The sequence below is a fragment of the Vigna unguiculata genome, chromosome 1, assembly GCF_004118075.2.
Source record: "Vigna unguiculata cultivar IT97K-499-35 chromosome 1, ASM411807v1, whole genome shotgun sequence".
NCBI lineage: Eukaryota > Viridiplantae > Streptophyta > Magnoliopsida > Fabales > Fabaceae > Vigna > Vigna unguiculata.
In genome coordinates this window covers 6,209,380-6,233,210 of record NC_040279.1, presented here as the reverse complement: position 1 = coordinate 6,233,210, position 23,831 = coordinate 6,209,380, and the positions used below count along the sequence as shown (strand labels likewise).

General features: G+C 33.2%; 1 protein-coding gene across 2 annotated transcripts; it reads right to left on the bottom strand.

Annotated features, from left to right (window-relative positions):
• Nucleotides 1-1,286: 1,286 nt before the first annotated feature.
• Nucleotides 1,287-6,742, bottom strand: LOC114162457 (protein EMSY-LIKE 3-like). 2 transcript variants are annotated; one of them, XM_028046364.1, is made up of 10 exons: nucleotides 6,531-6,742; nucleotides 5,030-5,232; nucleotides 4,819-4,928; nucleotides 4,458-4,695; nucleotides 4,099-4,317; nucleotides 3,948-4,016; nucleotides 2,432-2,674; nucleotides 2,277-2,345; nucleotides 2,123-2,186; nucleotides 1,287-1,646 (listed from the first exon to the last, which is right to left on the bottom strand). In XM_028046364.1, the coding sequence occupies exons 1-10, from the start codon at nucleotides 6,556-6,558 to the stop codon at nucleotides 1,600-1,602; spliced, it is 1,290 nt and encodes a 429-aa protein (XP_027902165.1). In that variant the 5' UTR covers nucleotides 6,559-6,742; the 3' UTR covers nucleotides 1,287-1,599. The 2 variants fall into 2 exon arrangements, with proteins under 2 accessions (XP_027902165.1, XP_027902173.1); XM_028046372.1 differs by lacking the exon at nucleotides 4,819-4,928.
• Between the last annotated feature and the right edge of the window lie 17,089 nt (nucleotides 6,743-23,831).

Sequence of the window (23,831 nt, the reverse complement as noted above, 5' to 3'; positions counted from 1 at the left end):
ATTTCTCGCAATTATAGTAATTATAAAGACCACTTCAATTATAATAACCATTTGAATTTGAAATTACCAATGTTTCAAACTTCGGATGAAAATTATACATTCAAAATAAAGTTATAAATAAAATATCATTAATCATAACAGAACGTAGACACTATTGCAAATCCAGTTTTAACCCTTTTTTTTATGTGTACCAAAATAACCATAATAACGGAATTTAAAAATTCATGTATATTTTCCAAACTTTTTACCACTATGTAAACACTAACTGTTAAATTTAGTTCAACTTAGATATTTATAACCATCATTTTTGTAGTGAATAAATATTTTAATACACATTATTACATTAATGGAATTTTTAATTACTAGAACGTGCACGCAATTTTTTTTTTATAATATTTCAATTTTAGTGAAAAAACATATTTTAAATTTCAAATTTCAAGATCTAAAATGTTTTCAACCCATGGATAATTGGGATTCTTTTCTACAAAGGTGCAGGAAGAAAAGGCATAAAGGTGCTAGAAGAAATTACCCAAATTGAATATTGCCTATACTAATCCAGATCATATTTTAAAATTATACAATTTAAAATACATTTTTGTATTATACAGTTCATAATGCATTCTTAAATTTTTCTCAATTTTAATTGTTGAACAATATTACAAAAAATAACTTCAAATTATGCAATTCAAAACACGTTAAATTATGTAATTCAGAAACTTTTTCACTCAATTCAGACTTGGCAAAAACTACATGAAGAGATATTTTTTTACATTTTCTCACTATCCATGAGATGTTTATAAGATTAAAACAAGATTGGATGAGTCTATTGAATGTCACAAAACTCATTTAATTGCTAAAGGATTCTATTAAAAAGATACTCTAAATTATGTATAAACCTATTTCGCTGTCACTAAGATGACAGATATTTATACTCTTATTATTGCGGACTTTGTTTTTGGTGCATTTTTTTCAAATGAATGTTAAAATATTGTTTTAAATGGTAATATGAAAGAAAAGATATACATAATCACTCATTCATGTAGTTCTCTTACATCTTATAAATACAAAAAAAAAGAAAAAAAAAAACCTCAACAGAGAATATCCACTTAATTGAAATTTTCTAGAATTTCAAAACATTAATCCTCATTTAATGAAGAATAATTCATAATAATGAAAATAAAGTTATCCTAAAAAGAACATATTAGCGTAGCAACAGAGAGTGTGAATTCTCAGTGCAAAATCACATTCTTTCCTGAATAAAACCAAACTCACTTAAAAAGGATCTGTGAGTAATTTTATGAACATGGTATTGTATAGAAGTCATAGAGTAATACATAACAGAAGCCGTGAATCCATACATAATACACAACAAATACAAGAATTTATACACTATCATGGTTGTGTACAAGCATCAGAGTATCCTGTGTCAAATCTTAAAACCTCAGTGAATAATCATTACTAAACTACCTAATTTTCAACCTAGTCAAAATAAATGACATGAACAAGAGTTGTCTGTCAGGGAAATTACTTCAGATTTTCAAGGTTTTTGCGACTATAATAACGCCAACTCTTCCCATTTTACAAAGATAGTTTTCCACATCATCTTTCCATTGGTTGAGCATTTGCGAAATGGTGGTCATCCTCATCTGTATAAACAATAAGAACATCAAGAAAGGCTGAACAAAGATTTGATTAATATGGAATTTTCATCATTTCATTTTTGAGTAAGAATGATATTACTTTTTTAATATAAAAAATGTATCAATAAAGTAAGCAAGAATAGGAGAAACAAGTAAGCAAGAAAGTATGGAATATTTTTCTTTTTGGTATATGATAATTTACTCCACACTTGCTGGGTAGAACAAAATAGTGACATTATTGAACACAGTGCAAAAATTGTGCAGCATGGAAGTGAGTTAAAAGTGACTGTAAACCGTATTATGCCAGCATCATAAAAAATATGACGCTGAAAGAATGCAAATTATAGTATTTTATTTATGATTATCTGCACTAACTAGATTCATTGATGTCCACATTATTCTAATTTCTAATCTAGAAGACAAATTAATCAAAGGAAAACTTTCAGATGGTATTGCTAAAAGGAACCAAATCAGAAAAATACCACTTTCGCCATCAGAAAGATCTGCAAGTTTTGCAATTGCATCAATAAGAGCTTGTTCGTGATCCTGCGTTTATCTCACATGAATTATCTGTTCATACACCATTTAAAGGAAAATACATGAAATGGCACACTGACATATGTATCTATCCCTTACCTTTAATACTTTCTTGACTTGCTCAATTTCAAGTGCATCAGGATGATTTGCATTGAATACCCTCTCTACCTGTCAAGTTCATCAGTACTTAAATATGTCAGATAAGATCAAATAATCTCAAAGAGTACTTTTCTGATTGAAGTGTTTTCAGTAACCTTCTTCACTAGCGTGTCTGTGTGAAGTATGTGTATATCATCTACAGTCTTCTTTCCAATTCCATTCTGAGATGGAAAGAAATCCATTTTGGATTGCCCCTTTGTGGTTCCCCTACCTCTTACAGCTCCTGGAACACTGCTACGTCCTACAGACCTACTCATCCCATTACCAGATCCATGACGACCACCACCATGATTGATTCCTGGATCCTCACCTACCCATTGAATATCTTCAGGAGAGATCTGCAGCAACAATAATATTTTTGCATGAACTAAAGACATTACAGTGCAGTGATAACAATGCACAGGCTCACAGCACAGTATTCTACACAGTATTGTACATTCACTAAATGGAAGAGCAGTGCTTTCAAATAACCACCACAATTCAGGGCTTAAAAAAATGAAAGTTGAAAACATGTTTGACAACAAATTCCATTTCATATACTATCAATAGCTGCATTCATTAACTTTGAAGTATTAAGCATCATACAATTTCTCTTCAGCCAGTTTTCATTCTCTATTTCAATACTGAAAATGAAGGGATTGCAACATATGCCAAAATATCAATAAACTAAAGAAAAAAGAGCAGCACACGGTCATTTTCTTTATGAGTAGCCATTTTCTTAAAGATAAGCACCCATACACTTGGGGAATCCACCTTCAAAACCTAGCCATTAAGGTGAAGGAACCAAACACTTAATTACTCTATATCGAACATACAATATTACTTTATGTGTGACTTAGTGCCCCATAATACCCAAGTCCCTATACCTTATGTACGACATGATGCCTTGGGAACTTTCATTCACCGCCACACTCCACTCAATTTCCTTGTAAGTCATAACACACTATCTAGGAAGCTTTTTTCGAGACGTTGACAATCAGCTTTGATACCAATTGATAAGTACCTAAGTACTCGGAGAACTCACCCTTAAAAGCTAGCGATTAAGGAGATAGATAGAACTAGAGTTAAAACTCCACTAAGCATCCCATACTGCTTGATGCTAGATTTAAGCACCCCCAAGTCCCTATCAAACTCTTTATAACTATAGTCAAAGATATTAAATTATACCTTGATATCCCCAAAATGTAAATAACAATACCATGACATAAAAATGAATCTGTTTAAATTCCTATGCAATATAATATAGACCATTTTGGCAATGGTAAACTACTTGTTTCTATGAATATAAAATATTAGTTCTGGTAAAATGTTCTTTAGTTGATTGTTGGTGAACCTTTTGCTGCCACAAAATACTTGTTTAATCACCTTTAGAGAAGACTATAAACCTCTTATTTTTTTAAGGAAATGGAACACTATCAGCAACCCTTTTTAAGGGTGGGGGTGTCAAGAGAACATTAATGTCTGACTGTTCTCATACTGCTTGATTGCCATTTCAAACTTCTTAATCCAAACATGTTTCCAACCATAATTTTATAGTTATAACATTGTGATGATGATGTGTTAATCATAAATACATAAGAATTTCAAAACAGTAATCAGTATCAGAAATACCTCTGACAGATTAACCCATTCCCACGTTTCATTTGCAGTCCCCATGTCATATACCAGAGCATATCGACCCTGAAAAGTTAGAAGTAAACATAAGCATCTCAGCTACATAATACCTGAAACAGAATCTTAGTTAATTGGGGAATGTAAGTACATCAGCTCGATTGTAGTCAGATATAACAGCTTCATAAAAGTTGTTGTCATCAGGCCATCGTGTTCGCACTTTCCTACCAACTAGTGAAACCATTGATGCTTCCTTAGCAAGCTCACCCGTTTCAATACCAGAAGGAGCTCTATTAGGTATTTGATTCCTTCCACTGAGTCCTGATGAAGGGTATTTCTTGATTGAAGATACTCCCAGTAATACTTGGCCCTGCAAGTAATCGACAACATTATTTAATTATTATTCCTTAGTACTAAAATGTGTAATCCATGTGTGCATAGGGGACAAACCCAAACTCAATAAAGCTATACAGAAAGGAAGAGCCCTAACAAAATTTATCATTTGCTTACAGGTTTGTGCTTCTTGCCCTTGGATCCAGAAACAGATCCTGGATTTGCAACCAAAGATGGCTGAAGAGGTGGTTGGGGGTGAAATGGAGAAGGCCCACCAAAGGATTCTAAAGGAGTGGACGCCATTATCTTCTGCTTCTTACGAGATACAGAGACAGTGGGACTTGGAATTGAATCATGAATAGCTTGCCCAATATTCAGCACAGCAGGCAGATGGCCTCCTGCCTTCCTCCAGTCTCTAAAATAATGTTCAATAAGGTGTTGATTAAGAAAATAAAATTGGATATATGGAAAAAGCAATGGCAATCTCACTTCTGAAGCATAATTCAAAAAGAAACCACGTTTCAAACTTTTATCAGACCTTATATTTTGTATTACATCATCTGCATTAACATGACCTAGAAGTTCTCTGTGTTCCTCATTTGATAATCCTAGTTCTTTTCTAAGTTCTGTAATCAAACTTTCCTTCTCCTGAAGAAATACACGCCATTTAGCAGTCATTTAAACCTGACCAAATCATCTCACAAATTATAAATATATCACAAACGAGAAAGTCAAATGACAGAATATACCCAAGTAATGGCATCATCTTGAGCTTTAAAGGCTCGTAGAACTGAACTGTATGCCTCCTTCTCAAGTTGGTGGATTTGAGTTTCCATATCAATTTCACCATATGTCATCGGGTATGAAGCTCCTACAGATCTTCCATTCCTTGCAGGATGTGCCCCTCTGGGGATTCTGTTTTGATGAGTTGGTGGAAGATCATCATCAGTTCCTGCAATCAAGTGAATGCATGCAATGAAGTATAACATGTGAGGCCAAATGAATCCTTGAAATTGGTATCAACCAGACTTTTTTGGCATTGGTGAAAAATCTGATTCTCAAGAAACAGCTTGTAAGTAAAATTCTGAGCATCAAGAGTAGCAAACATACATTTACTAATCCTACAACGTTAGGACACAATCCATTAACCATAACAATTAAATGATAAGAGAAACTATTTTAAGGGAGAGTATAAATACTTAAAAGCACTAAAACTTCCTCATGGGAATAATGAAACTTATACATGACAGCATTACACTGTATCATATAGAGAATTGTGTACAAATAGTTCCAAAAAAGAAAATGATGTCAAAGGGAGTACAAAAGAGTTGGCATTTAAGGAACTTAAGAGCATAACCATTTTATTTAGAAAAAAAAAAAATTGAAGTCCTTGTAAACAAAGGATAGATATTTCCATATAACATTTTTTATCTTTTTACATTTATAAAAAATGTCAGGCCTAACTTAAGTAGTTAAATTATTTCCTGTTTTCTTCTTTCTAATGCGTTTCTTAATTGAGGCAGAGGCTTGCTTCCCAGTGCCTCTCGAGTCATTAAAATGCCCAAGTTCTGAGGGCACCCTTTTCTTCCCTTAAAGTCCATAGGAAAACAAGCTAACAAGTAAATTGACATGAATATTTCCACCTTCATCGTGGAATAAACACAAAAAATAAAAATAAAAAATTATCCCACTAAGTGAGGTTGATTAAAGACCAAATTCCCAACAATATTATTCACCATGAAATCCCGCATAACAATTTCCTTTAATGTTGTTCTAGGTATCCCTCTCCCCTTTTCACAGTACTACAAACCATGCAATTTACTCTTCTCACTAGTGCTTTCAATGGCCCCCTTCACACGTGCTCTCAGACCACCTTAACCAATTTAACTTCTCTTTACCTCAATCGATGTCACACAAATATTTCCTAGAACACACCATGGAACAAACCTATTAAAGAAAAACACTAATCATTTTGTCCCCTGGGTCAAGCCACAAAACACGAAGCGTTGGCGCTATACCCATTAATCAAACACGCTCAGTTGCTCTAAAGTTACTCGCTTTTACATACTCCGATTCCACAAGAATATGAAACCCAACAATTTGGCGCCAATTGAAATCCCCACACCCATCAAAAAGAAGAAAACAGAAATGGGTCAAATGAGAATAAAAACAACGCCCTAAATGTATAATTAAAACAAGTCTTAAAGATTTTGGCAAAGATAGGAGAAAAGTACGAAACTTGAAACTCACCACTACTATCGTAGGGTTCGTAGTCCATAGCCAGTTTGCAGCGAAATCGAAGCACCAAGATTCACGAGAAAAAGCGCAGAAGCAAATATCGCAGCAAAATGGGCGACAACAAGCGGGGAATGGAGGAACGAAAAGTTGAAGGGAAAAGGAATCGTAGGTGGCTCTGTCGAGTAGAGGCTCTGTGTTCCGAATCCGACTCTGAATCGTACTCATTTTTTTCTATAAGTATATACACTTCAAGGTATAAAAAAAATGTTTATATAAGGTTAAATTAATCTCTATTTGTATGAAATTTCATTTTGGTCCTCAAGTTTTTTTGTTATCTTAGTTTGGTTTTTATTTTTTTAAAAATGATTCAATTTGGTCATCATTGTTAACTTTTACTAGACGCGGTGTTAAGTCAACGTCACGTGTCAATTTCTGATTTTTTTGAATTTTTTTAATTTTTTAAAAATTTTAAATTTTTTTTGAAATTTTTTTAATTTTTAACATGTGTCACTTCACAGTTGTGCCACGTGTAAAAGTGACTCAATTTGGTCCCTATATTTGTTTTTAGTTTCAATTTAGTCCCAATTTTTGTAAAAATGAAGCAATATTGTCCTCCTTAGATCGAGACTCAATTTAATTTTTATATACAACTTATGATGATATTCTTAATAAAATTGACATTTTTATTAAATATTTGTAGAAATATTTTTAAATAAGTTTTTTTTTAGTTTTATTATTAAACAAAGTTAAACCCCAAACTTAATTTCAAAAGTTAATAATTTTGTCATCATATATAAAGACATCAAGTGTATCATATTATACAAACTTAGTAAAAATTAAAAATCAAATAACTTGTCACACATGAGTTTAGGAACTAAATTTCAAATCCAAAACAAAATCAAAGTCTAATGTTTTATGTAGAATTTAAAGTTAATTTAAAATATTTATAGAAATATTTAATAAAAACATTAATTTTTGTAAGAATATCACCATAAAATTTATAAAAAAGTAAATTTAGTGACAATTTAAGGAAGGACAATATTGTTTCATTTTTACAAAAATTGTGACTAAATTGAAACTAAAAACAAATATAGGGACCAAATTGAGTCACTTTGACACGTGACACAACTGTGAAGTGACACGTGTCAAAAATAAAAAAAAAATAAAAAAAAAATTGAAAAAAAAACAGAAATTGACATGTGACGTTGACTTTAACACCGTTTGGTCAAAGTTAACGGTGATGACCAAATTGAGTCATTTTTAAGAAAATGAGGATCAAATTGAGACAATGAAAAACTTGATAACCATAATGAAATTTCATGACAAATAGAGAGACCAAAAGAGTAATTTAACCTTTATATAAAAATAGTAATAAAAGATGATTAATTTTAATAATATTATAATCATGTAACATGTGGAATTCTAAAAAGGATCCCTAAGTTTTCAATTGTCCAATTTAGTCTTTTAATTTTTTTCAAAAAATTCGTTTTAGTCTAAATTACTGACGTTGTTAAAGCAACTAACAGAATAATGAATAGGATTGTATATGTGGCACATTTTAATACAACTTAGAAAACCAATATTTAATTGAATGGGAAAGTAATTGGGAAATTGTTTTCGGTTAAAGTAAAAAAGTTATCAAAGAAAGCATCGTCCATAGTGGAAGAAGAAGAAAACTTAGGGTTTTTTTCTTTCATGAAGATTTTGTGTCGTCCATGGTGGAAAGTGCGTTGATTTCGTCTCATGTTCTTTGTTTTTTCATTGTAATTTGGTCGTCGACATTATGTGGTCTCTAATTTGCTCATGTGATAGTGATTGTAGAGATTGGGTTTCTTCCTCGAGGATTTCTTCACGATATTGCCTCGTTATAATTTCGAAGGTTCTGTGCATTGGTGGTTAAAGGTGCGCTTTTAGTTTTTTATTGTTTGATTTTGTGTTTCTATTTAGGGGTTCTCCTTCTTGATATGTGTGTTACATACTGTTATGTCAATGTCCATGTGTTTTGTTTATTCGTGCTTTGTCAAATTGTGGGTAATGGATTGTATTATTGTTTAAACGCCCACCACACACTTCTATTTGGTTTAATTGTGGTCCCCTATTTATATGTTTTGTCTGATTGATTTTGGGGGCATGGGTTGTAATATGTCTTGATTTTGTGGGCATTTATATTTGACAGTGTATATATTGTTTCTGTATATATAGGTTGAAATGTCAAACGATTTATTTGAAATGGTGGTCCACCATGATGGCCATTTTATTAATAATGGGGCATTGGAATATATTGGGGATACAAGTACCTGGTCTTGTGACCCAAATAGATGGAGTTACTTTGAGATAGTAGATATAGTTAAACAAATAGGATATATGGATATTAAGGAATTGTGGTATGCTATAGGTCTGGGTTCTTTTTTGAGTAAAAAGTTCCACCTCTTATGTGATGATATTGGTGCAATGGACATGGTCCATATTGGCAAGCGATGGGGTCAAATCCATTTATTTGTTGTACACACAATATCTAAAGTTGAGATTGTTGAAATGTTGGAGTATTTGACGAAATATCAGGAGAACTGTGAGGGGGAAGGTCAAGGTAAGGGTGGGGTTACTGTTGAGGTTGAGGGTGAGGTTGATGATGGGGTTACTGCTGAGGTTGAGGGTGAGGTTGATGATGGGGTTACTGCTAAGGTTGAGGGTGGGGTTGAGGGTGGAGTTGCTGCTGAGGTTGAGGGTGTGGTTGAGGCTAGAGTTGTTGTTGAGGTTGAGGGTGAGGTTGCTATTGTGGTTGAGGGTGAGGGTCAAGTTCAGAGTCAGGTTGAGGGTGAATGTGGGGTTCAGGGTGTCAGTCAGGTTGAGGTTGAGGTTGAGGTTGTTGAAGATGTTCATGGTAATATGGAAGGTAGTGTGGAGGTGGAAGTCCATGATGAAGATCATGATGATGATGTTAGAGTGCCTTGTGGGAGTGCCTCCCGAAAGAGAAAAAAAGGGAAAGCCAATGTTGGTTTTGACAGAGAAGTAATGGATGAAGAGGATGAGGAAGTTAGTCATGATGATTCAGGTTGGTTTGGTGGTGAATGGGAGTCAGAAGAGTTAGACAGTGTGTGTGATAGTGATTCAGAAGACGATAGACAAAGTTATGGACATTTTCCAACCTTTAGCATGCCAAAAATTATGGCTGATTATGAATGGGAGGTTGGGACATGTTTTGAAAACAAGGTTGAATTTATAAATGCAATTATAACATATGGCGTGCATAGTGGAAAAAGATTGAAGATCACGAAAAATGATAGGAAAAGGGTTAATGTGAAATGCTTTGGAGCAAAAGGAAAATGTAATTGGTTTGCTTATTGTGGGTATATGGCCCAATTAAGACATGGCAATTATGGAAAAGTGACAATAACCACAAACGCAACAAAGAATTCAATGTTGGTTTAATCACTTCTAAATGGTTAAATGGGAAGATTGAAAACTCAATAATTGAAAATCCAAATATGAAACCAGTTGATATACGCAATAATGTTAGGAAGTGGAATGTAGAAGTGTCTAATAATATAGTTAGGAAGGCAAAAGCATTAACAGCTGAACATATTGATGGTTCATGGAAAGAACAATTTAAAAGGATTTATGACTATGCACATGAGATCATAAGATCAAATCCAGGATCCACCGCCAAGGTTAAGGTTGAAGAAAATAATGGACAACCTATATTCATGAGATTGTACATCTGTTTGAAGGCATGCAAAGACAGTATCAACTCTTGTCGTCCTATCATTGGACTAGATGGATGTTTTCTGAAAGGTAAATATGGAGGTGAATTGTTGGTAGCCATTGGAAGGGATGCTAATGACCAGATAATGCCAATAGCATGGGCTTTCATTGAAGTAGAAAGCAATGAAACCTGGATTTGGTTCATGGATTTGTTGATTGATGATCTTAGTGGACCACAGATTCTTAGTTTGTGTACATTCATCTCAGACTAGCAAAAGGTACCTTCTTTTCAAACCATTTAAATTTGTTTATAACCATGAATGACATTCACTAATGTACTAGTTCTTGTATAGGGTCTCGTGCAAGCTATATAGACACTTCTTCCTGGAGCTAGTCACATATTTTGTGTTCGCCATCTATATGCTAACTTTATGAAGAGATTTCCTAGTGCATATTTGATGCGGTTGATGTGGAAGGCAGCTAAATGCCCTTACTCACAAGCATGGGAAAGAGAAATGATGAAGATAAAAGACATAAATGATGAAGCATTCAAATATCTTATTCAAATCGCCCTAAGGTAAGTTTCAATTGTTGTTATATTTTCTAAGTTAAATTTCGTGCTGCCACATTATATTTTGATAAATACATGTCAATTTCTTTGAACAGGTATTGGTCAAGATCAAGGTTTACTCAAACAGCTTTGTGTGACATAATGGTGAATAACACGAGTGACGCATTCAATAGTCTTATTGTGACATCAAGGAGTAAGCCCATAATAACAATGCTTGAGGAAATTCGAACTTATGTCATGCAAAGCTAGGCTAAGAATAGATTGAAGATAAGTACATATGAAGGTTATATTTGTTCAAGACTATTGGCTAGATTTAAAGAAGCTGGAAATTCACGACATTGGCTTCCAAGGTACTTCAATAATCATTAAAATTATTCCATTATTGCTAACATACTAGGTGATTAATTATACCTTCACCACATATGACAGCTGGTCCGCAAATAAGATCTTTGAAGTGAGGCACACATCATGCATTAGAGAGAAATTTGTTGTCAACATAGATAATGGTGAATGCAGTTGCAGGAAATGGGGACTGGGATACTGTATTCACATGCAGTAGCAACCATGAAGTTTCTTAACTTGGATTGTACAGACTACATCCCTGTGTACTTCAGGAAATCAACATATGAGGAAATTTACTCCTCCATCAATCTACCCTGTTAATGGTATGCATATGTGGGTAGAAACTGGTTTTGCTAACGTATTGCCTCCAAATAAAAGGGCATTACCTGACATACCAAAGAAGAATAGAAGACTTGAAGCATGGGAGATAAAGAAGAATCATAAAGAGTTAAGTAAATGTGGTATGCGCAAGAAATGTGGAATTTGTAAGGAATTGGGTCACAAATGAAAACGATGCCTTCAACTTCCTAAGTCAGCACCACCTTCTCAAGTGGTTCAACCGAATACTTCAGTGACACCAACACCTACATAAAGTGAGATGAATGGTCCATCATCCATTAGAACAACACAGTAAACAACTAAATCTGACAATGGATCACAACCAACACCAGTTTAGACTACATAGGCTTCTCAAACATCCATACCACCTCAACCAATTCCCATTCAGCCTCCTCCAAACCTAAGACGAGGCACATCCATCATAAGGCATAAATTACAACCCACAAGAGGTCGTGCGTGGAAAACGTAAATTTGGTTATATGTAGTTCTTTAAACTGCAAGTTTGGGACATGTATTTTGTTAATGTAGTTGGTAGGCTTTTGGGACATGTATTTTGTTAATGTATGCTGAATGCTGCATTTTTTTGGGACAAGTAATGTACTGTTTAAATTCATGAACACTTTTTATGTGTGAATGCAACTTGGAGGCATGGTGCTTTAAAGTCTTACTCAAACTCTGTCAGTATTGGTGAATAATGGTGCTTCAAAGAGTAATTTTAGGTTTTGTGCAGGATTTTGCAGGATAACAGACTATTGTTTCCATTATTTTCCAAACTTAATTTTGTAGACCACAGTAATGGGGAAACTTGAATTTTTGTCTAAATGAACCAATATTGTGAATTAATATTTAATTATGCCTCAAAGGCGAGAATGATGTTTAATTATGCCTAAATGCATTGGCCTTGTAATGTTGTGATTTAAGCATCCAAAATATGAAATTGCAAGAGTTAAATTCTTTTCTCCATTCACACTCACATTACAAGAATTAAACAAAACATGTTCTTTTATGCATACACAATCACATTATAGGAGTTAAATTATGCATAATGTATTCTTTAATGCGTACACATTGCACCTATAATATGCAACATCACTTACACCTTGAACACCCACAAGACCTACACTGTGACACCCCGACTACTATACTAAATAATTATTATTTGATAAAAAGATATGAAATTAATTTTTCTTTTTTTTCCATAAGATTATCCTTGAGAGAACATTAATAATAACATAACTTCATATTCATATATATAATTTACATCTCTGTAATTGTTCATGAAATATTACAAAAATATCTATTTGTAAAATATTAAGAGTCCTACATCAAAATAGAAGATTTATCTATATTTTTAATATCTCTTAAAGATATTAATAGAAATTATCCATGAGTCAATCTTCAAAAAATTCACCAATAATATCCTAAACAACTCTCACTGAGCAGGTTCCTCTTCTGCTCATGCAACAGGTACATATGAAAGGAGTGAGGTCTTTATAAGCCTTAAATATCAATCTTAATAAACTCAACAAACAATACAGACACCGGGGGCCTAGATTTGGACCTACAACCACAAAACTTAATCTCGTTTTACCAGACATATGGATCCATATTTCACTTCTGATGATCCAATCTGAACATCAAAAGTTACTTTGGGAAGTGATTAGGTAGTTGAGTATTTCTCATAAAACATTGGTACAATGATAATTATTTCTTTCTTGAGAATATTAGCCATTTATCGGCCCATAGAAGAGATATATACTCACTACCTAACCTTGGCGATGCCGAGCAGGTATCAGATAGTTCCAAGTTTGGCTTATGAATATCCTAGTCCAGTGCGCTATTCTGAACTATCCAGATATTCACCTACTTGGTAAAACTTCCTTAGACCCCACCATGGTCCCTGCCTTTCATCCCGCAGTGTACCAAACTGTGACTTCCCAAATACAAACACTCTAACACTAGTTTAATCTCAACCAGACTTAACTCTTATTTAACTGACATACTCTTGGATATTTTCAAAGGTCATAAAATGTGATGACTATTAATTCATGTCATTGTATAAACTATACACAAAGAATATAAAACAACGATAAAATGTACATGCAATTTTCTTCTATCCAAGCTCATTGAATAAAATAATATTTACTTTCACTTCACATCTATTTTTTTTTATAAAATAATGACAAAATCAGAATCAAAGCAAGAACTTTAAATAAATAATTAGATAAGGATTATAACGCTATAAATAAATATAATAACAAAAATATAAATTAAATAGGACCAGTGCATAACTAGAGATATATTAAAATAAATAAACAGAACCAGTGCATAACTAGAGATAAATAAAATAAAATAAATAAATAGGACCAGTGCGTAACTGGAGATAAATAAAATAAAATAAATAAATAGGACCAGTGCGTAACTGGAGATAAATATAATAAATATAAGAGGATAATAAAAGAAAATAAGTTAAATGAAAATAAATAGAATAATATATGAGTCAAAATAAATAAAAGATTAATATAAAACCCATGAGTTTATCAAGATTAATATTAAAAGAGCTTAACCTCACTCCCCCCTTACCTGATTAGTTGGAGGGACACACTAGGAATACTTCTAGAAGACCAAGATCTCTTTCAAATCTTTTGCTCCAACTTTTTCTCTCTATTTCTTTCTCTCTTTCTCTCTCTTCCCTTCTTTGCTTCTCATTTAACTCACATTTCCTTTAATTCTTTCTACATTTTTCTCTTTCATGCCATCCTTTTATAAGAAAACCATGTGCAACTTCATTAATGCAAAGATTCTCTTCATTAATGAAGAGATAAGCTTTATGCTTTCCTTATTTCTCTTACCTAATCACCCTTCCATCATTTCTTTTATGTATTTATAGGTTAGGATAAGATTCCTTTCATTAATGAAAGGTAATCCAAAACTTTCCAAGTAATCCATGTAATACATGCGGATGATGTAATCTTAGGTCATCTTTCTTTCATCATCCATTTCTTTCATCCATTTACAAGCCATGCATGTGCCGACTTGCCAAGTAATGAATGGATGCATTAAATGTAACGTTATCACTTCTAATTATTCCTATCTTCCATGTATTTAGATAAAACTCCTTTAAATCTCCTTATCTTCTTTCTTTTTCTTTTATTTCTTTTTTTTCTTTTTTTTTCTTTTTTTTTCTTTTTTCCTTTTCTAATTTTTTTTTCTCTTTTAGAAGATTCTTTATTTTTCTTTTTTTTTACACACACCTATTTAATTAAAATACTTTTACCTAATATTTATATATATATATATATATATATATATATATTATTTGTTTTGTTTTGTTCTTATTGTTATTTTTAATAAGTAAAAACTACATCATGATAAAATATATTTTTATTGTTTAAACTACATTTAGATAAAATATGAAATATTAGTAAAACCATAAGATTTTATAATTGTTTTATATAAAATAAATAATACAGTTTATTAAAAATAAGGATGTTACATACACAATCACTACAACACATTTATATAACCCATTCTTTATGGAATTCTCAATATCATTGATAGTAGGATCACATTCATAATACCAAAAATAAAAACATACACTATCAACAATTTAACCCATTTCTTTAACACCTTAAGATCTTTCTCTAAATTACATATCTTCTTTCTATCTCAAAATAGTACGATCCCTTTTATCACTAACATCTTCATTGCACCATTTGAAGTAATTGCATCCAACAAAATCTGAGCTTCCATTCTATTATTCAAAGAAAAACAATAACCTCATGGTTACAAAAACGGTAAAACAAAGCAAACCAATAAAGAACAAAAAAACTTCATTAACATTATCTTATAGTTAGGACAATCCCAAAATTGTTTTCCTCATTCTTTACCGTCCTTGTCGTTCTCAACACTGTAAACTTTCCATAATTACAAATTGGGGTTACTGCAAAACACCTCGACCCAGATCCACCAGAGGGAATGCTATGATTTTGAATTGTTGAGCATTGCATGAACAAGAGGAAGATGAAGGAGACCTAGCCATAACTCACCCCAACCCTAAGCATGAACAAGATGAAGGTGTTTAATGAACTAGGGCAACATTCACATCTTCCCTTCATAAAGGGATGGCACGCCACCTACACAATTTCCACTGAGCATTTAAACAGGTGTCAATTTTTCATACACACTGTGCCGTCTCAACAAAATCTAAACGGCATTTAGATCAAACTAACGAAGATGACCAACTAATACATTTTTAAAAAACTAGAGGACCAAATTATACAACTGAAAAACTAGGAGTCTTTTTGAAAATTCCACTGAAATTAAAGGACGAAATTAGGTATTAAGCCTAGATTAAATTATGCTATCGAAAATATCGTCCTTTTATTTTTTTATGTTTCAATTAAATTTTGATTTTCGATTTTAATGACTATATTCCAAACCATCAAATACTATATAACTTTTGTTATATATATGAACAAACAAATAATTTATATTATTTTATTTAAATTTTAAAATTATATCTAATCTTCAAATACAAAGTTTGATAATATAAAAAAAATTATTTTTCAACAATAATATTAATAATATAATAATAAGTAATGTTTAAACATATTTTTCTTATATTAAGTTTTAAATATATTTTCCAATGAGGCTAGATATTATATAGATACATTATCCAAAAATAAATTTTAAATTTATTTATTATAAATAAAAATGTGGGCAATTCATTACAAAGAGGGCTTTAGTGGTACATTAGACAATAAATATTTTACAAATTGTTTATACGTACTTCATGTAAAAAAATTATCTTAAAAGAGTTATTTTATTTTTTTATCAATTTAATCTGTTTTTAAGCTTATTTATCATAAAATTAAAATATATTTCAAATCTATTATTTAATATCTAATAGACTATAATTTTAGTTCTTAAATAATACTACGCTTAAATACTTTTTTGGTCTTCATTTTCGTAGTGTTTGTTGTGGATGATCCTCATTTTGACATAATGTTTTAAATGGTCCTCATTTTTACCGAATGTTTAAAATGGTCATCATTTTCGCAATTCGTGTTTTATTTGGTCCTTTTTCTGTAACGCCGTTTAAATCATTAACGAAGCATTGTACAAGTGACACGGTTTGTATTAGGGTGTGTTACGTGTACTGTACATATGGCTAATTAACGTTAATTTTTCTTGGGTTTTCATGGTAAGATCCTCTTATGTGGTGGATGGACGTCAAGGTAGGGAGTTCTTTTCCATAAGACTACACCATTGATTGGAAAGAAGATGGATTGATATATTTCTTTGTAGGTGGATCTCCTGAAGCAGATTGATATGAAGTCCTCAACATTGACATTGATGAAATTCATGGTTGGAGATAAGTACACAGTGAATGTGGATGCTCAACATTGCAGTTGTAGGAAATGACTTCTGACTACTATCCCTTGCTGCCATGTTATTGCAACAATGAATTTCATCAATGTCAATGCTGAGGACTTTATATCCACCTGCGAAGAAATATATCAATCCATCATCTTTCCAGTCAATGGTGAAGTCTTATGGGAAAGAACTCCCTACCTTGACGTCCATCCACCACATAAGAGGATCTTACCAGGAAGACCCAAGAAAAATTAACGTTAATTAGCCATATGTGCAGTACACGTAACACACCCTAATACAAACCGTGTCACCTGTACAATGCTCCGTTAATGATTTAAACGGCGTTACAGAAAAAGGACCAAATAAAACACGAATTGCGAAAATGAGGACCATTTTAAAATTCGGTAAAAATGCGGACCATTTTAAACATTCTGTCAAAATGAGGACCATCCACAACAAAACTACAAAAATTAGGACCAAAAAGGTATTTAAGCCATAATACTATTAGTTTATCAAATTTATTAGCCAAGAAGATTAAGTGAAAGGATGGAACAACGTATTTAGTAATTAAATACATTTTTTCTTATAATTTTTAAAGTGTCTTGTAACTTATTGGAAAAGCTTTTCTATACATGTTGGTTACTAAACCTGGTATCAAACCTTTAATATTCCTCCTAGGTTTGCATTACTTTTCATGTTCAATTTGCATGCTCCAGTAGTTCTAAAACCAGTATAGAGCCTTTACTCTCATTGCTCCTCCCTCTTGTTGCATTCTTGCATCGTTGCCGCACTCAAGGTAACATCATTATTTGTTGTGTTTGCTTGTATGCTCTTTGGTTATGTTTATTTGAAACATGGTTCGTGAAATCTTGGTATACTTTTCTGTTTTTCTTTACCTGGAATGATACTTCATTGAAAATGCATGAATGATAATAAAGTTCATGTATTTTTTAGTTCTGACCCTTTGAATGACGCATGAATAAAAGTGTAGGAGATGAGTTTGTGCTTTGTTGCTATCAAGAATAAGTTGCAAAAGGATTGGTGCTGCCATATTTATATAGAGGTCTTTAACTCGGTAATTTTCATGAAATGCAATATTTGCCTAAACTTTTTCCTTTAGTTAAACTCCCACTGGGACTGAAATAGATGATGATTCTAAACATCCCTTAATTCATTTGATTCATTGTTTCCTCTTAACTTTGTCAATCATTTTGTTTGCTACCACCACACTATCAGTAACCTCTTACCTTCTATAAAAGCAAATTGTGTTTGGTCAATTATTTTATTCAGCACTTCATATCCCATATAGGTCGGTATTCATCCAACATTTGTGGGTTGTCTACCTTGGGTATTAGGCTAATGAAAGACGCATTACTTCCAATTGGTCACTTCTCACAACTATGGAAACAATTTGAGGTTTTTAAAACAACATCTTTAATAGATAGTGTCCCAGAACATCTTTATAAATGAATCACTAGTCAAACTAATGAATCATATTGATAAATTATATGTTGCGTGCAGCAACAAAAGAAACAGAAACAAAATTGTTATGTTTGCTTAAATAGTGGCAGGAGGGAAAATAAAATTCAAATAAATTACTTACGTTGACCAAAGGCATAACTTAACTAATATAACATAATAAATCATTTGTAATCTTTTTTTAACAAGATAACTACATGTTAGAGCTGTCAAAATGGATCATCTGTCCGATCCAATCCGGCTCATTACAGATTGGCCACTTAGTGAGTTAATCCAACCAGACCACTTATTCGGTCCATCACAGGTTGGTGAGTTAAACGAGTTGACTCACTTAATTAAAAAAATTACAATTTATTTTATTCAAACCTAAAAAAATATAATTTTTTATTAAAATCTAAATAAAGTTAAGGCATATTATAGATTCATAGGGTCACATAACTTATCTTCAACTAAAAGAAAAGGTACTAAAAGACAAAGGAAAGTGACATTAAGTTGATAATTGTGACTTTGGTGTGTCATTTTACTTTTTGAATTTTTATTTTATACACTTTTACACAATTGTATTTGTTCTAAATATCTCTATAAAGTTGTATCATTCATTTTACACCAAAATGGATCAATTACACTAGTTTAGAGAGATAATTAGAGAGAAAAGTATTTAGGGCTTTTAGTTTTTTTAATATAATTTAATATTTAAAACTTATGGATGGGTTGGCGAGCCAACATAGGTTGCTCGGCTCATCATGGGTTCAACCCGGGTGAGCCGGGTTCTTAGTGTACCAGCTCTATTACGGGTTATAGTAGATTCATTACTTACAAATCATATAATCAATAACGGTTATCTTTACGCAAATAAAAAGGGAGAAAATATTAAAGAGAATTATATTATTAATTATCATACTTATATATATATAAATTTTGTGGAAGAAATTGGTGGAGTATTAACTTAGAAATTTTATTAAAGTCTATGTTTTTTTTATTATAGTTGAGGATAAAAGAGCATGTGAATTTGTGGTTTAGTTAAATTGATTTGAAAAGCATTGTGATGACGAATTTGCGAAAGATTGGCGAGAGTGGTCTTCGTTGTAGTGAGGAGTTAGAGGACAAAGACAACTCACTATATATTAAATTATCATTCAAGCCTTGATGGTTTTTCACTTTTGCAATGTGCATGTTGTGTGTTTTTATTGCTTTTCTACTGTGCATGGTATGCATCTACACCATGCAAAGATGCTTGAGGAGATTCCTAAAGGCATATTGCACAATGGAGATTCCTTGCTCCATGCATTGACCAAAGGTGATAGTTCAAATTTTGAATGTTATATTAAATACGTGTAGAGAGGTTGAAGGTGTATTTTTGTTCAAAGGGTTGAGCTTGTGCATTTGAGCATGATTTGTGTTGTCTATTTGCAATTTAGTCTTGGCCATGAGTTTCTTAAGTTTGGTTCCTCTTATGTAACTTGTGAACCTGGGTAGTTGTGGGTTGCTTTGGTTGGTGTGGTTCATTTGTGAATCAAAGGCAAGATGTGTATTGGGGGAAATTTGTAAAAAAGGGTCTGTTTCGAGGCGTATTTGTAAAAAGGGGTCTGTTTGAAATAATATTGCAAAAGTGGGTCGTGTCGTCCGGTGGGAGGACGACATTAAGGTGAAGTCGTCCTCCCAAAGGCCGGTTTCCCTTTTTTTTTTAAATGAAGTCGTCCGGCCTCCAGCCGGTTTCTGCATGTAGCGTGATGAAGTCGTCCGGTAGGAAGCCGGTTTCAGTTTTTTATTTTTTATTTTTTTTCGTTGGAGTTTTATTTTATGTTTTATAAATTTTCAATTTTCAGTTTTTTCAATCATTTACATTTCTTAAATTTTTTGTATAGTATATTTAATTTGTTGGGATTCTTTTATTAGTATAATAAATTAATTTAAAAAAATACATCACATAATAAAAATAACATAATAAAAATTCGCAACCAATACATAATAAAAATGACATAATGAAAATAATATAATAAAAGTTACATGGAAATTGGATAAAGTAATAAATTACTGACGGTAGGGACAATTGCCCCTATGATGTCCTTCATCTCTACAATATGAACATTTGTTTCGTCTGTTTGGATTTGGTTCATCCATCTCATTATGGATTCTATTAGTTGGTGGTCTTCCCCTTACCCTACGACGCATGTTTGGGTCTGGAATGAAATGTGGTCCGGTGTATATGGGCCAATATTCTTTATTCCTAACCGAATGAAACTGTATTTCATATGCTTTGTTGATGTTGTAGAGGCTATAAACTGGGTGGATGTATGTGGTTAGGTCTATATGGGAGAAAGAGCAAACAACTATTACGTGATGACAAGGCAGTCGAACAACTTGAAAATGACCACAATCACACCACCAATCATTTAATTTAACTGTAAAAGACATTGGTAGGCGATGATCATGTGGAGAAAACATCTCTTGAACTTGAAATTCATCATTGTCTCGTGAGTATCGACGCACTTGACACATTCCCGCTTGTTGTTGATTTTTTCTAATAATAGTATTAATTTCCTCGGGATACTGATGGCCTACTCGTAACATGGAGTCTGCCTTAACCCTTCTCTCAACAAACCATGTTGTGGTCCTTTCAAATGTTGCCTTAATTAGAGCACAAATTGGTAATGAACGAGCTCTTTTCAAAACAGAATTCATACATTCTGCCAGGTTTGTTGTCATGTGTCCGAATCTACTACCCCCGTCGTAGGCCTGAGTCCATTTTTGTAGTGGTATCCTATCGATCAAAGATGCCACTTTTGGTGAATGTGATCTCAAACCCGCAAATTTAGCATCGAATATGGGTTGTTTGACCTCGTAAGCTGTAAAAATGCAATTATATTAGTTAATTTAATTATCGAATATGGTGACTGAAAGAAAAATTTTATTACCCATATTCTTTAACCGATTTTTCAATTCGTGATTCTTGAATTTTTTGTTGAAATTGGAAGCAATATGACGTATGCAGTATACTGATTGCAATCCATCTGCTTCCCATTGTACTTCTTCAGATTGTAGGGCAGCCAATATGCCTTTCCCCTTGTCAACCACTTCCTCATCTGTTCTTTATTAGAAAGATTGAGATCAGAAACTCATACATTTCACTTCCCCCATGGAGAAACCACCGTGACACTAGAAGATGTAGTCGTCCTCCTTGGCCTACCGATAGACAGAGATGTGGTAACTGGTCCCACTACGGTTGACGACATATTCGCCACCTTCCATGAACATCTAGGTGTCATTCCACCACCGACGGTGATAAGGGGGAACTCAATTCGAGTATCTTGGTTAAACACTACTTTCCAACAGCTTCCACCCAATGCAAACAATGAGGTTATTGCTCAATATGCGAGAGCGTACATTCTCACATTGATTGGAAGCATTTTAATGCCAGACATGTCTGCAGCTAGGGTACATGTCATGTATCTACTTAGGCTAGCTGACTTGGATGTCGTCGGAAATTATAGTTGGGGCTCTGTAGTCTTGGCTTGTCTATATCGTTGCCTAGATCATGGCATTCACCTACGCCAAGAAAATATTGGTGTATGCATGATTTTGTTACAATGTTGGGCTTGGGAAAGGATTACTTCTATAGCCCCACCACTTCAACCTTTAAGTGATCAGGAGGTGGCTGATGGGGATGGTTTCCCTGTCTGTAGAAGGTAGAAAGCTAACTTTTAAATTATTTTTTTTCTTGTCATTTAACTAACTTTAAATTGCAACATTTTTATTTAGGTGGATGAACGTAACGCATCAGATAAATCCAACTTCAATTTCAGTTACTGATTTTCGATTGAGATTTGATCAAATACGTATAAGACAGGTAATACTTAAGGTAATTGCAAGTTTTTTGTTTTTAAAAGTTTAAAACTAATGTCTACAATTTGGTTTCAGTTCTTGTGGAGGCCTTACATTCAACCCGAAGTTAGTCGATTGATTGTGGTTGACATCCCTCCGGTGTCCAGAGCAACAGTACCAATAATTTGCTTCGCGATAGTAGAAATCCATCAGGCGGATAGGGTGATGCGTCAATTTGGTTTAAGACAAAACATTCCGCCTGAGCCGATTAACCTGGATCAAGTTCACAGGGATGACTTGAGGGGGAGAAACGACAGAGATTGGGTGGCGCATCATCACTAATGGATTGCAATTTGGAATGATCGACAAAATCGGATCATTCAAGGTACACCGTTCAGTGGAAACGGTCATTTGCGTGATGAAACACCGTATATGCAGTGGTACATCAACCACACTATCTGCTATATATCTCCATCAGAATCTTTCGACGATGAGGTTATTTATAATACATTTGTAGTACATTTGTTTATCATACATACTTATTCATGCCAATACCCATGTTCTTTATTTTACAGTACGACATATCACAAAAACCTTCTCAGCCTGCTTCACAACCCTACACTGCCCATGTTGGGTCTTCTCCAGATTTCATGCATCATCACCAACCCTTTTTCGGACAGTCCCCTATGGGTCAAGGTCAAATGTTTGGACATTCATATCCTCAATTTGGCAACCCATCAAACACCTCATTCCAACACATCCCTTCCTCATACGGTTTCTTCCCGCATCAGTCAACTTATGGTGCTGGTCCATCACATATGTTTGGAACCTCAACCATGACACCACCATCTGCCTATTATCCAGGATCTTCATCATCAATGCCATTCTATCCTCCGCCAATGCCTTCCCAATCACAACAAATTCCTCAAAATGTCCAAAGTCATCAAGATGAAGATGACGATGACGATGATGAACTACAACAACAACCACTAACACGTCCCAACAGACCCAGAAGAAGACATAGATGACTGTTTCATTATTTTCAAGTTACTAAATTATTGTATTTTAATTTTTAATCATTTAAAAAATATATTAAAGTTTATTTTTATTTTTATTTCAATTTATTATCATTTACTGTTAAAAAAAACTAAAATGAAGTCGTCATCCGCAAAGACGACTTCATTAACGTCAAACCAAAAACCGGCCTTCAACCGGATGACTTCATTTAAAAAAAAAAGTGGAAACCGGCCTTTGGGAGGACGACTTCACCTTTAAAGTCGTCCTCCCCCTGACGACACGACCCAGTTTTACAAATAAAATTTCAAACGACTATTTTTTACAAATTCTTGGTCAAAGTGACCCCTTTTTACAAATTTCCCTGTGTATTAGTGAGATAACAATTTGCAGTGAGTGAGATTTTGGGTTGGGAGAGGTTTCATGACACATGAAATGAGAACTCAAAGGCTAGATAATCCATTCTCTTCTCTTTACTTTTTGGAACAAAACTTATTCCTTTGTTATATAATACCCAGGAGAATCGATTCTCCTATCTCATTTTACAACTAGAATCGATTCTATAGTCACCTAATACTAAGAGAATTGATTCTCCTTTCTTCCACTATACCCTAAAATTGATTTTCTTTTCATATAATATAAGTATAATTGATTTTCTTCTAGAG

Bases quoted from the DNA above. Each gene is read 5' to 3' on its own strand.
- LOC114162457 (XM_028046364.1), bottom strand. From the start codon at position 6,558: ATGGACTACGAACCCTACGATAGTAGTG. The intron at 4,929-5,029 runs GTATATTCTGTC...GTATTTCTTCAG, and splicing joins AAGATGATGCCATTACTTGG to GAGAAGGAAAGTTTGATTAC. The intron at 4,696-4,818 runs GTCTGATAAAAG...ACATTATTTTAG, and splicing joins GATGTAATACAAAATATAAG to AGACTGGAGGAAGGCAGGAG.